Below are 13,836 nucleotides of genomic sequence, written 5' to 3'. Positions count from 1 at the left end.
TGGGTCATACGCCTTCCCGCCGTCGATCATGCGCAAAAGGGACTAAGGGACTCTGGAGTCGAGAATGGTTCAGTGCAGTATCTCAATGATGGTTATGCTAATCGCACACCGATTCACACTTGTGACGTAAGGACAAGTACCCTGAAATACGGATATACTCCTGACATAAACAAAAGAAGAGAAAACAGTTTATTTTTCTTGTGTTTATCGAACAAGTGTGAACCAGGCAGGAAACCGAATGCTGTTCAAGTCGGAGACTCCTAAATAGCGCTGATACTGCTGGGCGTGCGCGGGCGGGGCCTCTTTCACAGGGTCCTTTCTCTTCCTCTCAATTTTTTGGGCGATTTAAATTTTGCGCGGGAAAATCTCGCGGAAACGCGTGGTACCTTGTTATAAAGCCCACCCCGTGAATCTAGTTTGCGAGCCAACCAAGCCGCAACGGTATGAAGTATTATACAACCCCCTCCCAACCTCGTTCCCAAGGCTTTTCCCTTGAAAAGCCCTGGGAACGAGGTTGCTCCCCCCCCCCCCCCTCTAGTAAAGTTCATTGTCATTAACCAGTAAGCTTACGCAACAGGAATAAACGTATTACAATAGAAATGGTTTTGTACCCAGGAATCGTCATAAATAGGACTTATGATCATCCGGATGAGTATTGTCCTGAGAGGGACTGTTTGAGGTGACAGTGCAGTGGTTTTAAACAATTTCAAGAGAATATGAGCAATATTTCATGCATCGAGAAATTTCCCAAAACAACCTCACCGGATACTGGTTTGACCAAGCGGAAACCGCATGTCTGGCTGCCTCCTACCTAGGCGCGTTCCGGGGGGATCAAGGGGAACCTTGGGAGCGCATTTACGAGGCGCGCAAAGCATCTCGGCTTACCCATTCCCGGATCCCATGGCCCGCGAGCTTTCAAGCACCTTGGGAACGAGGCAGAGGAGTTGAAGTCGAGCGACCACCAAGACGAGAAATGACAAAGAACGGTCATTTCTAGAGCCAAAACTATTAGCAACTAACAGAAGGCAAGTTGGTTGTTTTAGTAACCTATCTTTTCCCCAAAAGTTAACAAAAAGTGATTTTTTTTCTTTTATTTATTTTTGTAATTTCCACGCCCATGCACCAAGGGTGTAGCATCCCGCGGTACCACAAAGAAGCTTCACCTAACAGTCAGCCGTTGGGTTGTGCCCTGATGATTCACACACTAAAGTCAAGCGAGTAGACAGAACACTTGTTTTATTTGGAACGCACATAGTATCCTCACACATAACTACCACTTCAACTATACAGCTTGTGAGAACAGAAACCTTAACCCTTCACTCTGATACATTCTTCAAAAAGTAACACATTCAGCGACAAAAGAATGATTCATTACATTGATCCCTGTCCACTAACATGAACACTTAGGTAGAGTCGCTGCGGTATGTTATCACAACAAGCTAATGCCACAGTGACAGTAAATTGTTTTAAGACTGCTAGTTGCAGCATAATCTCCTCCACTGGTTCATGGATGCATTGAATGAGGAGATGAATGTGAATAAATAGTGAACAAGTTGGTGGACACATCAAATGCATCACTATTTCTAATAATTATTGTTAATTATGTTATGTTGGAATACACCGAAGCCGACTGTGTGAAGGAGAACGAGCCACATATTTTACAGAATCTAAAGGTGTAACAAGAGTTCCTCATTCATATACCCTAAGGTCCCTGTGCAGCTTGGTTACACAGCTTGCCTACATCTAACTGCAATCAACTACGTGTACCTGTACATAAAAGCCACATTTATTACTGCGCCTTTCAATAACATACGGACTCTGAACTTCAACCCCAACTAACGATTTGCGTATTTTACTGCCGTCAATCGTAATAACCGCGACAAGCAACTGACCAGAAATATACAGAAACCGAGAAAGTGGATCGAAATCCGCCAATCACAGCACACGAATATGACCTTTTGACCCTGTTGAGCCAAACATTTTGTTTTCTACGAGGTCCGCTGCAGTGATTGACGGCAGTGAAAAGCGTAATGGTTGGTTGAATTTTGAACTTCAGAGTCCGCATGTTATTGAAAGGCGCAGTAAGACAAACCATAAAAAAATAGATGCAAATCTGTGGAAAATGTTGCCCAGAGAAAAACCTATCATACTGTGTCAGCAAGTATGATAGAATGACTTTACTTAACTCCAAGAAAGTGAATCCCAAAGTAACACAATAATGCTTCCAATAAAATCTTCTCACATTTTCATATTTTTTATACCACTGGATGCAAGTAAAACGTACAAAAATATGACCTAATATGGCGTCAAATTGAATATGGAATGTTTTGTCATGCAACATTAAAAGTTGGAATGTGCCTTAGGGATTAGGCAAACTTTCACACCCAGAAATGAGTTTGAGTTGCATAATTTTCCACTGAAATTACTGACAAGTATTCATCTTTGTTACATGGCAGCTAAACACATTTACTAACAAACAACTTAGTTTCAACATTAAATGTCTGAGTAACAGGCTGTCAACTGAAAACGATCTTCAATGACAAAACAGGCCATGCTAAATACGAATGCAACCCGGCAACAGTAACAAAATGCTCAGATGAAGCAATGTCAATGTCTTAATGCCGAATAAATATCATTATAATAATTGGGTAATGATCACTCCACTTCCAAAAGGAAAAAAAACCATTCCGTTATGATATCAGATATCGCATCAGTCAAACACACCTAAGTAAAACCATTACTGATCCAGCAAACCTATGCTTAACTTGTACAGTTTGTGTTACAAGCTTTAATACATTAATTTTATTTGCTTTCTCTGGTAGCTACAGTGTACTTCCCTTTAACATCAGAAAACAATATTACTTTTTGTCACCAAGAAATTAACAGAACAGAATATTCAAATGATTTTTAATAACTAATACTGCTTTGCTGTGTAACCAAGTAACATAAAACCCTTTGCAGAATTTCCCAAGGCCTTGAAAACACATTTGTTAGAATTTATAAAACATCACCTCTCTGGCTTCTCAACGAACCAACAAATAGGCTCTAAAGAACACTCACTCGACTAGAATAACTACTATCATGATAAATAAGATTTTCTCTCTGGTAATATTACTATGGGGTAAAACCACCAACACTAATCGCCTGGTTTGAATTCTACATAAAACCAAGGTAATATGATTAATATATATTTACAAATATTGGAATTATCCAATGTATTCTGTGAATCAACACAAACTTTGTACCAAAGACCCAGAATGATATAAAAAATTATAATTTCAAATTTCAATAATTTTCTTTTTGTATAAAACTTCTCTCCGTGATATTATTCATTTCAACTACATATTATATTGCGCCCTTCCCGGATTGACCTAGGCCATTTAACATTAATTTTGCGGATGCACCCACCAAACCACTGATTTCAATGAAGTCAGAGAAAATGAAACTTTTACAATCATAACAGATCAACAATCTTGTTGTCAACAGAGGGAAAGAAAATATAACAATCTAAAATTACATTTACATGCCAGTTAACAATCTCTCTTTGAGGAATTAATGTCAAAATATAATAGGACTTGTATTGTTGACCTAGGTTTTATCCAGGCATTAAAATGAACACATTTTGCCTCGGACTTGAAATATTCTAACAATTGGGTGGGTGCACCCTTGCATTTAAATTTAGAACCAAAACATTGTCAACATCAATAACATAAACATCCCATGACTGATCAAAAATAAAACAACTTAAATTATATAACTAATAATAGCTAATTCACGACTCTGTAGTCGTATTCCGAGGAAGCACTGGTGAACCTTGACCGCTTGGACCGCTCCTATCACCATTGCCATCCTGGTCACTGCCAACTACTTCTTGATCACTGAACAGGGGGTTAACAACTGTCATATCACCCGTCTGTGAAGTAAACAACACCGAAATATTAGAAATTAATAACTTAAGAAACAGTAATGAATAATAATTCATAGTTCTAGAAGTTGAACCTTGAATATTTCCTTAACCGGGTAGGAAAAAAACTATATAAAGACCTTTCCTTTAAAAGAAAACTTTAATTTAATAAGTTGTCAATGATGCAGTGTAAAACTCAAAATACATATTGACTTTAAGGCAATGATCAAAGCATACACTGCACATACTGTATTTTATAGCGTACAATTTTCTCAGCATTGCTAGAACAGTGTACTACAAAAACCGGCAGATAAGCTGCATCTTTTTACCCAAACATTTTGCTTCGCATCTGGGCTGCAGCTTACCTGCTAGAACATCTAAAACAAGTTCCTAAATTATCCCGTTTGTAAAAGACCACTTTAGCTACACTATGAGACATAGTGCATGAAAGTAAGAGAACAATGACTAGTCACCAGCTTCTGCAAGTTTGGTGGTTTTTAAATGGGGCCGTTTTCGTTTTCTCCACTGTGGAGTCTCTACTGCACCACACAATTTTATAGGATATAAATCCCACAGGAGAAGGAAAATACTTGTTTTCTTTAAGTATTCACGTGATAAATGACTAAATGGCCCAGAACTGTCTCCAGTTCTCTTAGATCTTCAAATCAAAATACTAAGCTTGGTACAAATGTGAACGTAGCAGAAGATTGCAAAGCAAAACTCAGTCAAATTAACGAAATACTGGTGACAAATATTGGTAGGGAATGCTGTATTGTTCCGAAGAACATAGACATGTTCCTCAAACAATTTCTGAACACAAATTGCATGTATGACTTTCTTCTGGCGTTTGAATGAGCAACAAGCTTACTAGAAAGAGTTTTGCTTGAGCTCACATTGCTTGAGGACAGTTAAGCTTTCTCAAGGCACCACTGTGAATTTTTATTTTAAAAAAAAACTTTTTCTAAAATTTGAGCCTTCAAACTCGGGATGCAGCTTGTCTACCAGTGTTTACAGTAAATCACCCACAAACATTTTGCTGAGAACTTACTGGAGCCAGTCCATGACACTCATAGACAGTGTAATCCTCTTCATCTCCTTCGTCACTGTTCTCGTCATCATCATCTAGTGTTTCTCCCTTTATACCACCCTTTGTTCCGCTTGCCCTGTTGAAAGAAACATAACTATGTTTCAAAAAGCATGTCAAGGTATTTCACCGCAAAAACAGAAAACCTGCAGCAAAATACTTGGGTGATGCTTTCATTCAGTTTGTAGGCAAATTGAAGGGGTGTGAAGAGTAAGGCCCTTTGTCACTTTTGATGCAACGTCAAATTCTCCTTTTGTTTTACAAGCAAATACAAGGAAAATTGGAAGGAGAATCTAACAATTTATCAGAAGTCACTTGCGGCTTTTTTCAAGGCACCCCTTCAAATTATTTGATTATGATAATCAACTACCAAAGACTGAACCCAGGTGTCAAAAAGAAAAAAACTTGAGATTATTTCAGAAAAGAATTTCAAAAATTGCAATTATAAATTATTGATCACAAACTAAAAAAATGATGAATGTACTACGATTTTGTAAGAGTAAATATAGATTACAAAAAAATGTCTCAAACTGCAGCTTGAAAGGACTGTACAGTTGTAGAGCTGGTAGACAACTAAGTCAGGGAAAGCTCCCCACAGGTTTGCAGCTGTGTGTGTGAAGATTCAAGACTCTTAGCAGGACTTTCAAATTTGTTGATGTCTAGCATTCTTAACACTGTTTCTAACGATAAACTGTCTCTTAAATAATCAGCTGCTGTGTTATTAAGGCCTTAAGGTGACAGTTTTTATAATAAGCTATATCCAATGCAGTCTACTAAGGAATGCAAATCAGAGGACTGGTTATCAAAAGTACAGTGTAGTGCAAAGTCTGTGAATTTTTCACAAGGATGGTAGACAGAGAAACTGAAATAGAACATCACACCAGTCGCCAGTATTTTACTACGCTTTGCAAACATTTCTCTGGTCACCATTCACCGTGCTTTTTACATGGTCTTAAAAAAGGAAAGAAACAGTGTGAAGCAAAGTTTCTTGCCACAGACCCTCACGTCAAATTCCTGGTACACACACAGTTGTCAGACATAGCTGAACTTCAGCATGCTAGTGAAAACTAGCACCTTGTTATTTTGAGACTTTGGGAAAGGGATGCTACCAAAGGAAGGAGGAGTCATTCCTGAAGACGGTTCTTCCAGGAGATTCAGAACTGTCATCAGCAAAGCTGGCAGCCGGCTATTATGGCTGGCAACTAAAGTGAAAATGGCCAGCTACGCAGAGTTTGAAAGTGGCATGAGAGACTCGAGTTTGTGACTGCCTACTTTTCTCGTGGACCCAGACAAAAAAATTAATGACAGCATGGTGTGGAAAAAAAATCACTGTTTGGACAACAGCTGCAATAACAACAACATACATGTGACACTTGACAAGAAATTACTCACTTTTCCATGGCTGAAATTTGACTTTTAGTCTGTTGGTAATGAAAAATCTCAGCACTGTAATCAAGTTTATGGTCTCCCTAAAAACCACCATGATAAAGATAATAAATCAGCAATTTAAAAGCTGCATGTCATAATTTTCTAGAACAGTTTTAAGAAAAGCATAATTTATAACTACAAGTGTCAGCCCAACACAATAAAATTTAAACAGACAAAGAAGTTAATAATCCTCTTGGGGGAGAAGTACAAATTTCACTTCTTTTACTAATTTACCACTACGGAAATCCTGAAAATAAACAGTACCACAAGAAAACAATGCTCCTGACTTTACTTTTTGAATCAGTATGATCCTTGGCTGTGAAACCCCTTGCCTACAGCTAATTGCTCTATTTGAGTCTAACAACTTTGTCAACAATTGTGTAGTTAATAAGAGTACAGACCATGAAAAATGTGGCTGATTGGTTAAACACATACAATGAGCCCAAGGATCTTTCTGTTCGGGTTTTTAACTTATCAGCCAATAATAGTTTGTTAGCTGACATAAAAACACACTAGCAGCAAAGGCCTTCGCCTTAGTACATCATGGCCCATCTTGCACAAACGACAAGCTTGGAAGTTAAATTTTCTTTGCAGTTGATGATTGTGATGACAGGCCATACCTGAGTGGCTTGTGGACCCTGTTTGACAGAACCATATCCAGCGTATTCTGCTTCACTTACAGCCTTTGCTGTAGTATGTAACCTAACAAGAGAACATAATAATTATGAAGCAACTTTACAGGTCCAACTCAGGCTAACGCCAGGCTTAAGATCCTCAACATCATTTTGTCTTCACCTGATGAATTTCTGTAGCCAGGCATAAAAATGACACACTTGGTATATTTCAAAATTAACTGACTTTATAACAACAAAACCAAACCAAGTAAATACACCTTAGTACCTGACATTAAGGTCACAAGTTAGAACCACTTTAAGTGATTCCACACCTGACTCTGAGAGTAAAACTGTCAACATGTAAATAAAATAATATCATGATAACCAAGTATTATACAATACTCTACTTACTTGTACCAGCAATATCCTGCTAATGCTAATCCAGCAATCCCAGCCACGCTACATCCAATCACTATAACTAGATGAAGAAGATTGGGAGAGAATAAAACCTCAGTAAATCCTGTCCCATCCTTTCTATGCATAATGTAGTAGAAAAAATGTCCTACAGGACAGGAAAAGGAAGTCCTATTACGGTGACATGAACAATGTTTCTATAGAGACAAACTACCATTTGCAAAAATGTACGTAACTTCAACAGACATGGTGGCATCCAAGGTGATGAATGTCGCAGTCTGGGTGTAACCATTCAGACCATAAATTATTACTGGTAAGAATATATCAGACAGTAACATGTCACAAGGCTGAACATGGATATTATTCCATGTTAGCATACTAGATTTAAGATGTATTTTGAATGTCCAGTCACTTTACAAAACTAGTCAGACAACCTACATATTTGGCTTTCTGTAAGAGACACTAACTTATGCATACACAGCGTTCAAAATGAACAATTTATTCCAAGAACACGTCACATATGTCATTTTTGAAGACAACCCCTGGATAGCTTCACCCTGCTTTGAAAAAGTGGGTCACAACTTTGCTCTATATATCAATCTGGTATTTTCTCGAATTAATTTATTTCTTTTAGTAGTTTTCTTTTTCCTGAGGGAAAAAGGTTATCTGAAAAATATACCGCTAATATCTGAGGCAGATGCATCCCCTTGAAAATCCTTGCAAAAACTCATTTCTATGACTCAGAACAAACAGCAAAATCAATAAAGTCATATCACACTAAAACCATTGCAAAACTAGCACCTTTTGCCTGAGGCAATATAATACTAACTGGTACACAGCTTTCCACTTTCAAACCCTAAAAAACCTAAGCATTTGCCCTATTTGATTTTACAATCAAGCATTTCTGGCAAATAATTTTCTTTTCTGGAAAGGACATTTGTTGGTCACTATCTTGGTGAGTCAATATTTAGGGTGGATTTATTTGTTATTGTAATGTATGTACTGTATGTAATTATTTATTTGCTATGTATGTACTGTACATTGATGTCGCAATCGTACAAGCAAAGCATCTATTGTTTTTAAAGAAGAAAAACAAAATGTGGATAAATTTGCATGAGAAAATGCAATATCTACATGCATGCCAGTACTCAAGGCAGGTTTAAGTTTTTTCTTAAAAAAAAAAAGTCATAAGTAATTAAAAAAGTTTTCACACAAAGTTCCAATTTTATTGGAAAATGGAAAATTTTGCAGACACTATCCACGACTGAGTCGATTTGCAGCTCTTACAAACCTTGTTAGCTGCAACATTCAGATGAAATATCAGAGATTAATCACTATTTGGTGAAGATGTTCACAATAAACACCCATGTTGATGTAAATTAATGCTATTGTTTTCCACAGACAGTCTGCCTTTATCAACAGTAACCACATTTCTTCAATGGGGCAGTGAATTCAGACACTCTTGATTGGCTTGTTCTACAGACCACGGAGCTTGTACTTGGGTTTCTTCTTTTGACATTAAATACCCATCAAACAGTCCTTGCTCACAACAATATCCCAGTGTTATTCAACTTTAAATATTAACACCACTAAATTATGTTTTTGTTCAACAATGGAATGAGAGGTGAAAAACATCTGCTAACAATACAAATCCGATGGAAATTACAAAGGACCTGTTTCAGGGGGTAGAACAAACATTTCAGAATTTTGAACAGAACTGATCAACAATAACAAAAAAGAATCATTATCTATAGAAGGAAAATTAGAAACCTCAATTTGAAATCCATTGAGAATGATGTATTATTCAGTGAGTGACACAGGCATACTAGGAAAAAGGAAATCCAAGTGCTCCCAACAGGAGTTGAACCTACGACCTGTAATGCTCTACAACTGAGCTACAAGAGACTCATGGGAGCTAAGGCCATTAAACTAAGTTCATGCGACAAACATCCTGCATCCTGCTAGGATTTGAATGTTGATGTGGTAATATATGGGCAATGGAAAAAACACGATGGAATACCATTATTTTGAATATAGGTGAAATCTATGGAAACATTGTATGAAATCCAACTTGTATCATAAACTTTACTGAGGCCATATTAAATTTTCAATAAAAATTCCACGTATATTGCCATGGAAATAGAGACTTTCATAATCAGCTGGCCATTTTCCAGCGTCATTTATTTCCTGATATCAGTGAAATATGACGAACCTGGCAAAACAAATATTTACTTCCTTATCTTAGCCAACATTTCAGGATTTGTGTTCACTTTCTAACAAAACTTTACAATCCCAACCAAAATCCCAATAAAAAAAAATTAGCTTGCGAGTTTAAAGACCAATTTCTTAGCTCCCATCAACGAAAAGACTCGAACCTGGTAATCCACCTTCGATCAGCTCTGACGACACATTGAAGGAAATGATAAAATATTGTACATATTAACACTTGGGTACATAAGAACCGACGTAAATAGGAAGCGATTTTCTGACCTCAGCTCCGTTCAAATAATTTAAAAACAATTTTTGCCTGGAAAGTGTACAACTGCTTGCCCCAAAAATCCCGCAAAACCACGATTCCCTCCAAACGAACGCTAAATGTTGTCCATAAATTTGGCCCCCCGCCGTAGGCCGAATAGATCTATAAATAAGTGTTTGATTAAAACAAGGAAGCAAAACGAAAACATCGAGAAAAATAGAAAATAGCAGCCTACATGTAATTCATAAAACTTTAAAAATTAGCGATTCAAGTAAACTAACCCTAAACTCAAGTTAAAATTAAGTTCGTGTTTTGCGAAGAAAAATCACCAACACACGGAAGGAACCGTAACCAAACCATCTGCCAATAGGTTAAAAAATATGAGTCCAATTCAATCACATTCACCGTAACAGAATATCTACAATAATAGCTCCCAGCAAATCACAATCCATGTTTCACCTTTTGGAACAATGAACACAAATGTGCCCGAAAAAATGGCCAAGAACAGGCGAGATTAGCTTATATTTGTGTAATATCCAATATCTTGTCCCGAAACTTCTTCTCGAAAGATAACAGTCGAGCGCATTTCCCTTTTTCGTAGAAAATGAAAACCTGAAAATAACATTAAAACTGATAATCAAACCGTGTATTCTACACCCACAAGCTATCATGAGAAATCAAAGTTGGTTGGATCGAATTTGCAAAATTTGAATATTTGCGATATTTAAATGCCACTTGAAAAAATTTAATATAGCCCCCAAAAATCTCACGCTGGATATAACATTTAAGTTAAAAATCTGTTTCGGGTGAATTAAAAAAATAAAATGAGAAGAAGCTACTCACATAAAAAATAAATGTCATCCAACTCCGCTCTGGCCGGCGTTCCGTTTTTCAATTTCAATATGTAAGGCGGAGGTGTCGAAGCAGACGAATTCGAATCAGGAATGCTCGGTGTTCGATCGCCTACCGACGCTTCGAATTCAGCGGACTGTCCTCGTTCTACAGATTGCACCAAATTCTTTTTTCCATCTTTAACTGTACGTTCCCTTGTCCCATGTCGCTGATCTTTACTTCTTTCCGAATCAATATTTAATCGCTCCTTCAATTCGTAATTTCGATTTGTCCTGATATCATGCCGCTTTTTGCTCTCTTTGTCACTTCCCGAGGTTAACCGCTCCTTGTTATCTCTTGCTGTGTCTTCTGGTTCTAAACTTATTTCAGCCTTAAAGGCTTGTCTACCACCACTGTCCGCTAACGAAGTTTCACCTCCATTTTTATGCGATCCATCTTCTTGGGTACCATAGCTCAAGTCTTCGTGACGTGCGGTTTCCAAATCAACTTCTTCGTCACTTAGTTTAGTTGCCTTAGTTGGATCGTTTCTTGGCTGATCAAAAACTTTCTGCAACTCAATCCCATCCGTCACTACTACATCCTCAAAGCCAGCCTCCTTCTGTTCCACTCCTAAAAATACAAAAATTTCAATAATTGCGCCATGGTTGGTGTCCAAAACACAGAAGAAAAAAATTGGGCACATAATCATGAGGAAATTAAATCAGTAGCAACTGGGGAAGAAAAAACTTTGTCCCACGATTCGAGACCTTTTCTTTGTACACATCTACCTTTTCAAAATGGTGTCTTCACTTCGCGATGAGAATTGTACAACATAAGACTCGTATTTTGAAAAACGACATGTGAAGGGAAATTGTCATTTTCGACGTGAATCGTTACGAGTCGCCATGTTTGAATTTTAAACTTGCCTTCGCCACATCACAGCAAAGTTCGTCACGATTTCCACTCCAGAAATTGGTTACCCAACAACGCCAATATTATTGAAAGAACTCGTATTGGATCACGAAATTCTGGTCAAGGGTTGACAAAAATCCCGCTACGCGTAGAGAAATTTTAATATTTTTCTGGGCGGCGAAGCGTGAAACACGGAAAATGGGACGCGAATCAAGAAGAACAGAGCTCGCTCTTCGTTCGCCAAAGGAATTCAAAACATATAAGGCATGTTGTAACCTACATACCCAAAATCTAAATTCAAGTAAATCAAATTCAAGCAGAAAAAGCTCGCGATAAATAATGTACGTCCCGAATGTAAACAAGCCACTCGCCCGTTCGCTTCAAACACAACCGTATACAATTTCCCTCGCGTCCGTTCTCGAAGAAATGTCAGCCAAAAACAACACCACGACAGCCAAATAATTTCCTACAATAACTAAAATTAATTCTTAAAATTCTGACCTATCGAATGTGAATATTTTACAACGTATTTCGTTCTTCAGGGGATGTTTGACACAAGACATAACTTCAAGGTCGACCATGCGTGTACCACCACTAATTTACCTGCAAAATTTTCACGTTGGTACCAGTTTAGGAAACAGCCTCCAGAATAAAACAACCAGAGCATCAAATTGTCAATTACTTACCTCCTATTTTCAGACTTCCTTGGAGTAGTAAAACGGAAAGAAAAAGAGAGAAAGGATACGAATTCATCGCCGCAAATTCACCCCACCATTTTCAAACATTCATAGTCACTATTCGCGAACGGCTGTTTCCCACGCGCGGTATGCCGGGAAATTAGTCAGATTAGCATAATTTATGCATCCGGACGCGGCGAGAACAAAAAAAGTTGGTCGGTGATGTCCATTTGTCTGAATCGCGTTCTTGCCAATATTCTCAGCGTACAAACACCGTACAAAATCTTGCAATATCGAAAACCACATACGAATCCTGTTTACCACGTCAAATGTTACGCCCTTAGATAAAAAATTCTAAACACGGGCAAAATTTAGCGGCTAAGGTGAAAATCATGAACAAGTGTTTTTTGGGTCACAGCCGGATTTGGGTCTTTCAGTATAAAAATTTGCATACATGCGGAATTTAAAAGCATTAACCATGACTAAACATATACGGAGTAAATGTCTCATTTAGCTTACAATAAAAAGCGACAGGAAGCTAATATAGGAGAAATTATGCTTTCTTTTTTACTGATAAACTGTTGATGAAGAGCGAACGAATGAAAATCACAGATGTTGGTTGTAGCTTAAAGCATAAGCCCTCTAGCCTAGCGATTCAGTGCACCTTAAACTAGCCGAAAGGGATGGAGTTAATTGGCCAGATTCTAGTAAATTGCGTCAGGATTTCAAGTACATTGTCGTCAGTACAGAATGAGACATACAAAACGAGCGGCACAAAAGTAATCGAACTGGCAGATATCATCAGTCTTAGAGAGGTTTTGATCTAGGCCAAAACAACATCAATCTCATTTGAAAACATGAATTTCACGCTAAAAAAAGGTACAAAATGATATGTTATTTTTTACCAAAATACATATACAAAGGCATCGGTACTTTAAATCTACGACTAGTGGTTACCCAGGCAACATGGATGATTAACAAAAAGAATGTGGTAAACATACAATGGGTTCTGGCGTCAATTGTCCGCATCAAAACACCTCTTGCTTCAGGACAATAAGCTTCAGCGAAAGCGGAAAAACAACAACTTAAACATTTTTCCTGTTTGTGGCTTTTAACATGCACAAATCTTAACTTAGCTCATGTCGAAAGATGCTAAAAACGTTTTCAGTGGTACAAAGTCAACTTTTGTGAACATCGATATAAACCCCTCTAAATGTCATGTATGAAGTAATCTGGTTTTCTAATTCCAGAGGGAGCTGAAAAAAGCCCTTTAAAACTTATTTTCCTCGGATGAGTAAGCAAATTGTTTAATTCGCTCCAAAGTACAGATGTGGGACGCGATCATTATGCCCATGTAGCTCCACTAACTTGATTTGCAAAACATCGAGTGGAGTGTAATTCTCCGATTACGTCTTATTCCATACACCGAAGAGTCCGAAATTTGATTATTTTAAATTGCTCCCGGTTAAAACGATGCACGAAAGCCATCAACTAAT

General features: G+C 37.7%; 1 protein-coding gene across 1 annotated transcript; it reads right to left on the bottom strand.

The window, feature by feature from the left end:
* Window positions 1-1,221: 1,221 nt before the first annotated feature.
* On the bottom strand, window positions 1,222-12,505 carry LOC146487016 (uncharacterized). The gene is made up of 7 exons (XM_085091481.1): window positions 12,350-12,505; window positions 10,764-11,381; window positions 7,442-7,508; window positions 7,037-7,118; window positions 6,381-6,457; window positions 4,953-5,067; window positions 1,222-3,913 (listed from the first exon to the last, which is right to left on the bottom strand). Exons 1-7 carry the CDS (start codon window positions 12,414-12,416, stop codon window positions 3,773-3,775), a joined length of 1,167 nt encoding a protein of 388 aa, XP_084947607.1. The 5' UTR covers window positions 12,417-12,505; the 3' UTR covers window positions 1,222-3,772.
* Between the last annotated feature and the right edge of the window lie 1,331 nt (window positions 12,506-13,836).

This window comes from Pavona decussata, unplaced genomic scaffold (assembly GCF_977016875.1).
Source record: "Pavona decussata unplaced genomic scaffold, jaPavDecu1.1 SCAFFOLD_19, whole genome shotgun sequence".
In the NCBI taxonomy this organism is placed as follows: Eukaryota; Metazoa; Cnidaria; class Anthozoa; order Scleractinia; family Agariciidae; genus Pavona; species Pavona decussata.
Note: the sequence above shows the minus strand (reverse complement) of the source record. Positions and strands in the feature narration are given on the sequence as shown.

What these genes read in the sequence shown, in the direction of transcription:
- LOC146487016 (XM_085091481.1), bottom strand. Translation starts at nt 12,416, where the DNA reads ATGAATTCGTATCCTTTCTCTCTTTTTCTTTCCGTTTTACTACTCCAA. An exon ending in AGGGTCCACAAGCCACTCAG is followed by an intron (nt 6,458 to 7,036) that starts GTATGGCCTGTC and finishes GGTGGTTTTTAG; the next exon opens with GGAGACCATAAACTTGATTA. An exon ending in CAAATTTCAGCCATGGAAAA is followed by an intron (nt 5,068 to 6,380) that starts GTGAGTAATTTC and finishes TTCTTTCAACAG; the next exon opens with GGCAAGCGGAACAAAGGGTG.